This window comes from Strix aluco, chromosome Z, assembly GCF_031877795.1.
Source record: "Strix aluco isolate bStrAlu1 chromosome Z, bStrAlu1.hap1, whole genome shotgun sequence".
NCBI classification, from domain to species: domain Eukaryota; kingdom Metazoa; phylum Chordata; class Aves; order Strigiformes; family Strigidae; genus Strix; species Strix aluco.
This window is the reverse complement of record NC_133971.1, coordinates 71,974,923-71,984,690: the sequence shown is the minus strand read 5'-3', so window position 1 is coordinate 71,984,690 and position 9,768 is coordinate 71,974,923. Positions and strand designations below refer to the sequence as shown.

The following is a 9,768-nucleotide window of genomic DNA, read 5'->3' as shown; positions in this document are numbered from 1 at the left end:
AATGAAATCAGGAGAATCAGGCTCAGAAATGTTCTCCTCTTCTGATCTGTAATGGGAGAAGAAATCTGCAGCAAGAGGTGTCCTGCATTTATTGCAGTTTAATTTATGAGTAATTCCAAGGAAGTCAGAGGAATTGGGCTGGTAGGAGATGGAAAATAAAGGCTGAGGGTGTTCATGCTTGTTGTGAAAAAAGAAATTTTTTATTACCTTTCTACCAAGGAACACAGCTCTTATTTATGATCTATTCACCCCCAATTAAGGCTTAATCCAAGTGCACTGAAAAGCAGGTCGATGCAGTATTTGACAACATCCTTTCCCATAACTCAAGCTGTAGTTTCCTCCTGGGAAGATCTCCTGTGAATGATTTACACTGGGGAAAGAGATAAAAGGAGAAATCAGACATACTCTTTTTCTCTAATGGGAATCTCTCTCTCTCCTTCCACCCCCCTGTACATATATGTAGTATATGTATATACATACACACACACATATGCACATGCACGCACACACATGTGCACACACGCACACACCTTCTTGAAAGCAACTTTAAATGTGTTAAAATTTTCATGAGAAATTAAGCAGAGAGAAGACTTCCCAAACACCAGCTATGTATCATGACCAGATGTTCTCCCTTTTTATCAGAGTAACGCCTGGTTTTCTGAATAAAAGTCTCATGCCTTGGGTATATCTTCCTAGATAACAAAAACGATCGAGGGTTTCACTTCACTATTCAAGATTTTTCCATCTTTGAAGCATTTCGTCAACACTGATTCTGGTGAAAACAGAGCAAGTTCTTTGTAGCAATCTGGTAGAGTTAAAATTAGTGTGATGAGGAAAAGTTGGAGTGATGAAGAATTATGAATGAAGGAATGTACCTAATATCACAGATGATTTTTACTGTGCACAAAAGGTTTTGTCACTAGTTATGATAAACTAATTTGGAACACCAGGCTGCAAAACCAGAAATTTCTTGCAGTGATATGCAAGCACTGATGTTCAGGCAGAAGCTGGTTATCTTGACACCAACATGAATAATGTTTTTTAATTACATTTTTGTGAATAGTTGAAATCTAAAAATGTTACCATATAAATAAGACCACCTTAGATATTGTATATGCCCATAATCAAAGCTACAATTTATGCAAAGGCATGGAAGGAAGAAATATATGTGTCCAAAGAATAATACAGAGGAAAAAAATCACCTGAAGTTAGAATTGGAATTTTGATTCCTAACATGAGGAGTTAAACATCATCAGAAATTTCAAGTTGCCACAAGGCTTGATACTGAGAAGATGTAACAAGACAACTCTCTACTACATGCACAAAACCCCTATTTTAGTTAAGTGAGTGGGTGTGAAGGCAGATCCAGTGAAATAAAAACAATTCTGAAAAATTTCCCCATTTGAGGATTCTTACAGGTTAGATTACAGCAACATCACTGTTACATTTACATAGTACATTTTTGTTGGAGACATGCTCAATCTTAGAGCACTGTCTTTGCTAAAAGAAATATGAAAAGAAGGATGAAGTTCTATTTTCAATAATATGGAAAAAAGATGAATTAGAGTATTTATTTCTAAAGCAATTAGTTGTGAAAATGGAAAAAAAGCGGTACATTAGTACAAATTTAAAGGTTTTTGTCATAATCTAAATACAAAGACCTTTGGTTCTTTGTGATGTAGTGTTAAGTATCTCTTAATATATTCCTTATTTAATATCATTATATATCTTGAATAGAGAATTATCAGATACAATTTATCTCAAAATATTTTTCTACTTCAAATGTGTGTAAAGCTTTCTATATAAACAGGCACAATTACTATCATCCTCAGACAGATTCATAGACAGCAGAAGGAAAAGTTCCTGGCTTTTTTCAGCTAGAGTTATCCTCAGATACTATGTTAGCATCATGTTAGTTCAAATATTTTATTAACATTTGAGATGAGCCTGAGCTAGACCACTGAATCTTTACGTGATAATCTATCTTCAGTCTTTTGGGAAGCTCAGGTTTGGACAAAAATGTTTTGAGTTCTTTGTTGATCCTGTTTGTGTTTTGCATGTAACATAGAAATGCCCAAGAAAGGAGAACAATTCAGCAGCATTAAAATATTTATTTCTCTAAAAGAAGCAAGTTCATGAAAGCAGGTACCTAAGAAAAAAAGTCAAATACAAAAAATAAAATTAGGCTTTTAGAGAGTATGTGAGCTTCCTAAATGATGCTGACAGAAGGATAAAGAGTTCCTCAATACCTGGTGAAGAATTGCTGGCAGCATTCAACTAGCTCTGTGCTGTTGGCAGGGAAATCTGTGGAGTTGAATGCATTTCCTAGTAAGATGTGGCAAGGAACTTCCAGATCAGGGACAGTCAGCATTCCTGTGAAGTAAGCAACAATTTTCTTAATGAGTAATGAAGAGGAAAATAAGACTTGGGGATGTCAGTCACTGGGGCATGGTCAGATGAAATGTTCTGGCTGATACAAAATCACCCTCTGAGATGCTTCTGTAAAGGTGCAGGATTAAAACCCTCAAACTGTGGGATTTTTAAGAAAATCTGAATCATTTTACAGAACTGGATTAAGGAGTGACCATTTTTTTTCAATATATGTAAAAATTAAGAGTATGGTAACATGCACACTTAGACTATTTTGTTTTTCTGCCCCTTTTAATGCTACTAAAAAGGCATGCTAATGGATTTCTTGATGATGGGCCAGTGTGCTTTTATTAACTAAAATGGAGCTATGCTGCATTCATAGCAGTGCAACTAAATACAGGACCTTTTCTTTAATTTTAAATGGAGACAGTTATGGTTTATTAAACTTTGCTTTGCTAGATTATTCTAGCAAGTTATCTAGTTAGATAATTCTCCAATATTTCCTATAAATAGTAATGTCAGCATTCATTGCAGTAATGGAAACACGAAAGTGTGGAAGTGATAGCTCCCTCTTGTACATAGTGTTGTGGAACCTGGACACATTTTTAATATGTTCTTATCTTAACTGGGGTAGTAGAAATTGCTTGGCTCTTTTATCTTCTTCCGGGCATAAGGAAAGCATTTGCCATGGCAGGAGTGGGTGTAATGTATTTTTCTTTCAAGATTTTATTGTTTTGGAAAGATTTTCCAGTTGCTGCTCACAATTTTATTCTTAAGGCCAGGATTGTGAAACGACACATTTTAGTAAGACTTCCTGATTCCTCAGTTATACAGAGTAGTGTTCATGTATTAAAATATTATGGAGGGCTGTGAGACTAATGACATTTCAAGTGTACTAGTTCTATAACCTTCAAAAAAATAGTGTGTGCTTATCCTTAACATGTGTATGTTTCTGTTGCTGTGGTGAACACAAAGGGATAGGGAAGCTGTGCTAGAAACAGACATGCTGATTTCAGCTATCTAAAGCACCAAGATCTTTTCTTCACTGGAGGAATATGAGTGCTTTAATCTTCATCATGCAATTCTGCATATCACGTGCTCAGAAAAGAAAGCTGGGGAAGGGATTGTTAAATAAATTTTACCTGCTGAATCATATCTGGTCAATTAATTAATCTTTTGAGTCATTATATTCTTATTAATTTCCTTCCTAAAAATGGCTGTTGCATTGTGACTCTTTACTCAGCTTGAAGGTGAGACTTTGAAAATAAGGATCTGCTGTTGAGTCTCACCTTAGGACAGTTTCATTAACTTAAATGCCCTGTGGGAATACTATCAGCCTAAATTATAAATTCTTAACATTAAGGAAAAAAGTTGTTCAGCTTCCCCCTCTCTCCTTTTCTGTTACAGCCTCCTTTCATTCCACTTCTCCATTTCTGCTCCACAGTTACATATGTATTTCTGCAGCCAGAAGTGTGGAGGAGGGATTGTAACGCATCTGTAATTTGCTTTGTTCACGAGTCATGTATTACAAACTGACAAAAAAAGAGATAAGGCATAATAGAAGAAATAAATCTTTTCATATTGCAGTTTTCAGGAACCTCTCGCCTCATACTGACGCTGAACCCTGCCAAACTCGAAAATAGTAGCTTTTGAGTGACATGCGTCGTCCAGCCGTGTCTATCGCACGGGCGCACTGCCACCCTGTGGTCACTGGCGGTAAGGGACACCAAATTTGTGTACGGTACCTGCAACACAGGCTGTCATGAAACAGGCGACAGTTCCCGCAATCATTGCTCTGAAAGCACCACCAGCTATTTCCTTTTTTTTTGAGGGAGCAATGCTTGCTAGGAAGAAAAGTAAAGTGTATGTCAAACAAAAATGCATAAAGATATAAAGAAGATGAACCTGTCAGCTCTCTCACCGCAAGAGGAAATTCCCGCTCTGCAGTTTGAACCAGGAGAAAAAAGGAGGGAAAATGAGACATTTTTAGCACGCCATTTGAAGGCCTAGTGCCAATGGTGGCTCTTTCTGGTAAGAAGGTGGCCTGTCTATAAAATGGTGACTTCTGTTTGCTTTGGCAGTTTGCACGTCTGTGCTGCCTGATGATGGCTTTCAGAAGCAAACCCTGGGCATGGCACTGGGGTCTGGCCCCGTGGCTGAGTCCTGCTCCTCCAAGCTGGCCCACTGCTGACACCACGGAGCCCACCTGGGCTTCAGGGTAAAGGCGGCTTCCAGCAATTTTGACTGTCCAGTGGGGAACTGAGATTTTTTTCCCTAGAGATCTGAAAAGCCTTTTTTTCCCCCTTTCCCTCTAAGCCTACTGCATGTATGTGACATTTTAATAGGAAACAGCCAACTTTGTCTTTCAAACCAGCAGGTTACAGAGATGGTTTGCTCCTCCTGAAGCCCAGGGGTCCTAACAGCTCAGGGTCACAGTGTGAAGACTGGACAGGAAGGCCTATCAGCAGGACTTGGTCCCCTCCCCTTGCCCTCAGCCCCTCTCCCAGTACCTCCATGCCAAAACCTGTGCCCCTCTTGGAGCCCTTCCATGCACAGTTGGGTGCTGGGTCTCGGCAAAGCAGCTGCTCAGCCCCTAATGCTGCTAAGCTTCACCCACAGCCTGTTCCTTTGCATGTTTTCTTTGGGATTTGCTTGCTAAATAAATTGTCTGTGAGAGGTGTTCTTACTCAGGCCTCCTATTACCAGTCCCAAGGAACCGAAGTTGGCAAATCCACAAAGAGCATATGTGGCAATGACTTCAGAACGAACCTGGAAAACAAACACATACCCTGTTGAATGGTTTGAGACAATTCGTGCTGCTTTAGAGGTGTGAAAACATGGCACTGTGGCTCAGGGCTCTGAGCACTGAAAGTACTCCATTTTGCTTGGTTACTGCCCCACTGAGCGGCTTTCAGCAAGACAAGCTCATTCTCTTGCTGAAAGGTCCAGGCTTTCATACCCACTGCTCGTGTGAGGATTCATAAACCATGTGATGGTTTTATTTTTCACATATATTGCTGTGCTTGGTTGAATTGAGTACTAGTAATTAAAGACAAAAAGTAATTCCTATTTCACTAGTGGCAATTTAACTGCTGTTTTCTGAGGGTATCAGTCAGAGAGCTTTCACTCAGCTTGTTGTTCATAGCTAGACTGCCTCTATAACACTCTGTTGAAACCTCAAGTTTTGGTATGCATCCCTGACTTCTTTGTCCCTGAGCATGCAGAGTGCTTCACATGAAAAGCTGTTGTGTGTGTGCTCCACCATGTGCGCAGAGAAAAAGGGAAATGAGTCTCCTAGAGAGGGGGTGCTTTGATGTGGTAACAGGCAGAGGGGCATTATGATTTCGGAACCCCCATTAGCACCATATTTCCTTCCCGACTTCAGCCACCTTCCTCCCCTTGGGCAACACCAGCGCAGTCTGGACCTCAGAGCAGAGACAAGGTTGCGTTGGCCTTTGCCCCGGTCGAGGCACCCCTCACAGGACACAAAATTACTTTGGGTGAAATCAGGCTACAAAACTTGCAAACCTTCAGACAAATTTGGGAAGGAGGTAACATATCTCAGCAAACAGATTTTTGTCCCCCTGGCAGCTCTGAATTTCTATTTACTGTGTTTTAGGTCCAAGCTGAAGATGCCTGAGTTAGTGTTCTAGTAGGTTTCCTGTTTATTAAAAGTTTCTCTATTTCCAGTCCTGTTATAAAAAACAGTTTGTAGATATTTTCAATCACTCTGCACACTAGCAGAAAAATGATTTTCAAGTACCCACTCTACCTGCTTTTCCTAGAAGAGGCTTTGTGTACTGGGATTTCCCTGCTTTCATTTGAACTTTCCTAGCTCTGAAAACATGAAGCCTTGTTATTATTGACTTGGATGAGGAAGTTCAGAAGACCGCTTGTTTGCTCATTCTGACTGAATATCTGTGTATTAAGAGAGTTCTGAAGCCAAAGAGTAATTAAAAGTGGAAGTCAAGCACACTCTCACCTGAACTGTTGTGCCATAAATAAAATGGTTACTGGGCAACTTTTACTAGTGTTATGAATCAAAATTATTTTTATATCTCAGAGGTTTTTTTACCATGGAAGCTAATACAGCTTTTTATAGGTATTAGAAGTGAATTAGAAGTTCTATATGACATCTTACTAGAATAAAACAGAAAAAAAAGGTGAAATACAGTTGATGCATTTTAAGGCTGACTTCTGGATTAAAAAACTCCTATTTACTCATACAGGATTTCAGAGCCATATTCCTCTTGCAGAATACAGCATGACTATAGCAGGGCAGATCAAAGGTCCATCTAGCCCAGGATCCTATTTCTAGCACTTCCAGGAACACTGGTAAAGGATGTTCAGGCAAGCATGTGAGTATTTGAACAGACCACCTGGCTTTCTACCTCCACTTGTGAAATATGTTGGTAATAAGAAATGGAAGTGTTCAAGAACATGTTTTTGGTTTTGTATATAAGGCAGGTATCCGCAACATCACACCAGATTAAATGAACATTAAAATCTGTACAAAAGGATGCTTTCTAGTTAAAGGACCTCTACAGTGACAATTTGTCTTGATTTGAGGAAGAAAGGCCAGCGCAGGAATACAGCTGGATATCATGGGTTTTGTTGCCTGTGCTTAGAATGAGGACAAATTCAGCGCAGGCTGTGCACGTGGATGCCAGATGGGGGAGCAGTCATGGCTGCAAAAATCAGCCTTCATCACTGCATGCTGTTTGCACACACCTAGGATGCCCTTTGTATTGTCATCCTCTAGGTTTCTTCCTCAGTGCTTGTACTAGCAATTATGTACCCTGTTGGGTGAATCTGGGTGGACATTTGAATGAGAGGTGGGCCCAGGCTTTGGCTGGAAATCCTCATTGGCAATTAAAACACACTGGTTGGACTCAGTGCTGCAAGGGACATGTATGCCATTTAATATGTCTGGTACTATTGCTCTCCGCACAGGGAACAATAATGGCAGAGGTGTGTCAGTAATATCTTAAATGCCATCAGGTAAAGCTTGCTGAATGCCTCTCTTGAAGCTTAATGCTTGGCTAAACCTCTGTGGGCAGGAGGATCCTTCAGTTCCTGCCCAGGATTTTCTTGGGAGAGTATCTCATAAGGAAGTGCTAGCTAAGAATGCGGTAAGAAAAAACTGACTTTGAAGACAGCCTTTGTCTTAAGTGTCCCACAGGACACTGCATCATCCCCAAAACTATGTCTTCCTTTTGCTATGTTTGAGATAGCTAGTGTGGTGACAGTCATGGCAGCCTCACAAAGCAATGCTGTGTTTTTATAACTTAACTCTGTCACTGACACACTTTAGAGTAATAGGCAATCATTATCCCTTTATGTCCACATTAAAAAATGAGTTGAGTTTCAGCAGGTAAGTATTAGATCCAATAAATCTGTAGAATAGAAAATGTTACTTACAGTCATATACTGTTTCACACCATTAACGTACATGCTCCCACCCTTTTCTCGGTTGTGAATCAGTTTTGAGAGGCGCTCATATGCCACAAATTCATTGAAGAAAGTTTTGTAACCCAGTAGTCCACCGACAATAAAACTGTCTTCCCAGTCTACTCCCATCATGAAAGAGAATGGCATGAAGACATGAGCACAAATGTTCTGCAAAATATGTAAGACAAAGCTGATCAAAAGATATGGTTGGTCAAAGAACAATGGCATGCTATAAATTCTCTAAACTTAAAATAAGGATGGTTTTATTTCAGCAGAGGAAAATTAGCCTTGAATTCTTACTGCCAAGACATGTGGGAGACTGAGGGTTTTTAATAGTAAGGTATATTTGAGTAATTTTTAAAAGACTAACCCAAATCTAGATATCACAAAGCAATTAGGTATGTCCCTAATTTTACCTAAAGTAAAATAGAAGTTTCTGTGTCTTTTTTCCCCAACAATGGCTTCAGACTGGGCACAGTGTTTGAAACAGAGAAGGGTTAAACAGAGCTGATAAGACAATTGAGAAGTCTAGTTCTTCCGTTGATTAAATCAAGTGTGTTAATGAACATGCTTAATTACCAGGTTGTTGGGCTCTAACTGGTGTAAACAAAAGACTCGAGTAAAAGCTGTGCATCTGACATAAATAAAGCTGTACTTTTTTTCCTAGCATTAAAAGTTTTATGGAAATTAAAAAAAAAAAAATCCCTATCACAGCATAGCTTATTTTTGTTTAAGAGAGAAAACAGCTCCAGCTGTGAAAAGGTTTGGTCAGATTGTCCTTAGTGAATGTAACTAAGGTGTTTAAGCAGTTACTGTTCCTGGTTGGTTTCTCTGCCCACAAAAGGCTAGAGGTTAGTGCCTCTCGAACAGGATGGCTGGCTGAATGCAACGTGCCTGTGGGTCTCAGCTCCTTGTGGGTTATCTATCTGTCCAAATCTAACTCCATCCAGCAGTTATTAAAATACCAGCCCTTGCATGAGTGTGGCTGAGGTATCCCCTTTGTGCCTTTCCCCTGCTGTGGGTGTCTGTGCAGTGCTTGCAAGCATCAGATAGCAGGCATTGGGATAATCTGTGGAAGCTCTGGAGGGTAACATCTTAATATTTCTGCCACATCTGCTATGAGTGTCTATTCACTTCTGCAGCACCTTTATCGCAATGTTATATCCATGTTTCACACAGGACTCTTATTAGGAGCTTGCAAAACAAAAAGCCCAAAATCACTGAACCAAGACTGTTGCTTTGGGTCAAAAATGATGTATTGACCTAGATTTAAAAAGAAGTCCTCTTTAACACTTGTTTGCTCAGCTGAGTGAATTGCATGCAGTGTCCTGCCTTGACTCAGTGTCCTTATTCTAAGTGAAGCTAGTGAGCATTAAGGTCTTGATGGGGCTCTCCAAAGCTAAAACCACTTTAATGTTTAGCTGAAAGAGATGTTAATGGCTTGCCAGGTGAGTAACGGGCAGATCTTCTGCACTGTCAAGTCAGAGAAGGCAGGTGTTAGCATAAAATGCTCTGTAAACATACTCTGCTGGTTAGCAAGAACACCACAGAGGGAAGCTATACATGGGCTAGTGGATACAGAAGTATTTACGTGGCAACAGTTTTCCTTTGCCTGTAAAGACATTTTTCAAGAACATACACATAAAAATAAATGGGTTTAGATCATATTAAGAAAAAAACAAAAAAAAAAACCCACAACAAAACCACACAGGCACTTAATCTGAGAAAGACAAATTATACATGTATATAAACTACATGAAGGACCTGGAGACCATACCTCAAAGTTCAGCTGTGGATAGTCAAACAGATTGCCCACCCAAGAGAGGGCTGAGTCAAGGAAAGCCAGCAGGGCAAGGAAGGAGATCAGATTCACAGCAATGTTTGCTACCAGCGGGATGGAGGTAGAGGCACCTTGACTGGCTGCTTCCAGCAGGTTCTTTGATTCAC

General features: G+C 39.9%; 1 protein-coding gene across 1 annotated transcript in view; it reads right to left on the bottom strand.

The window, feature by feature from the left end:
* Window positions 1–255: 255 nt before the first annotated feature.
* The window catches only part of SLC28A3 (solute carrier family 28 member 3), a 47,400-nt gene continuing 37,887 nt past the window's right edge, over window positions 256–9,768 (bottom strand). The window contains exons 13-18 of the mRNA XM_074813664.1: window positions 9,599–9,767; window positions 7,792–7,989; window positions 5,058–5,139; window positions 4,116–4,214; window positions 2,250–2,373; window positions 256–370 (exon numbers count right to left, since the gene is read on the bottom strand). Of these exons, the coding sequence (XP_074669765.1) occupies window positions 256–370; window positions 2,250–2,373; window positions 4,116–4,214; window positions 5,058–5,139; window positions 7,792–7,989; window positions 9,599–9,767 (787 nt within the window). The remainder of the gene's footprint in view (window positions 371–2,249; window positions 2,374–4,115; window positions 4,215–5,057; window positions 5,140–7,791; window positions 7,990–9,598; window position 9,768) is intronic.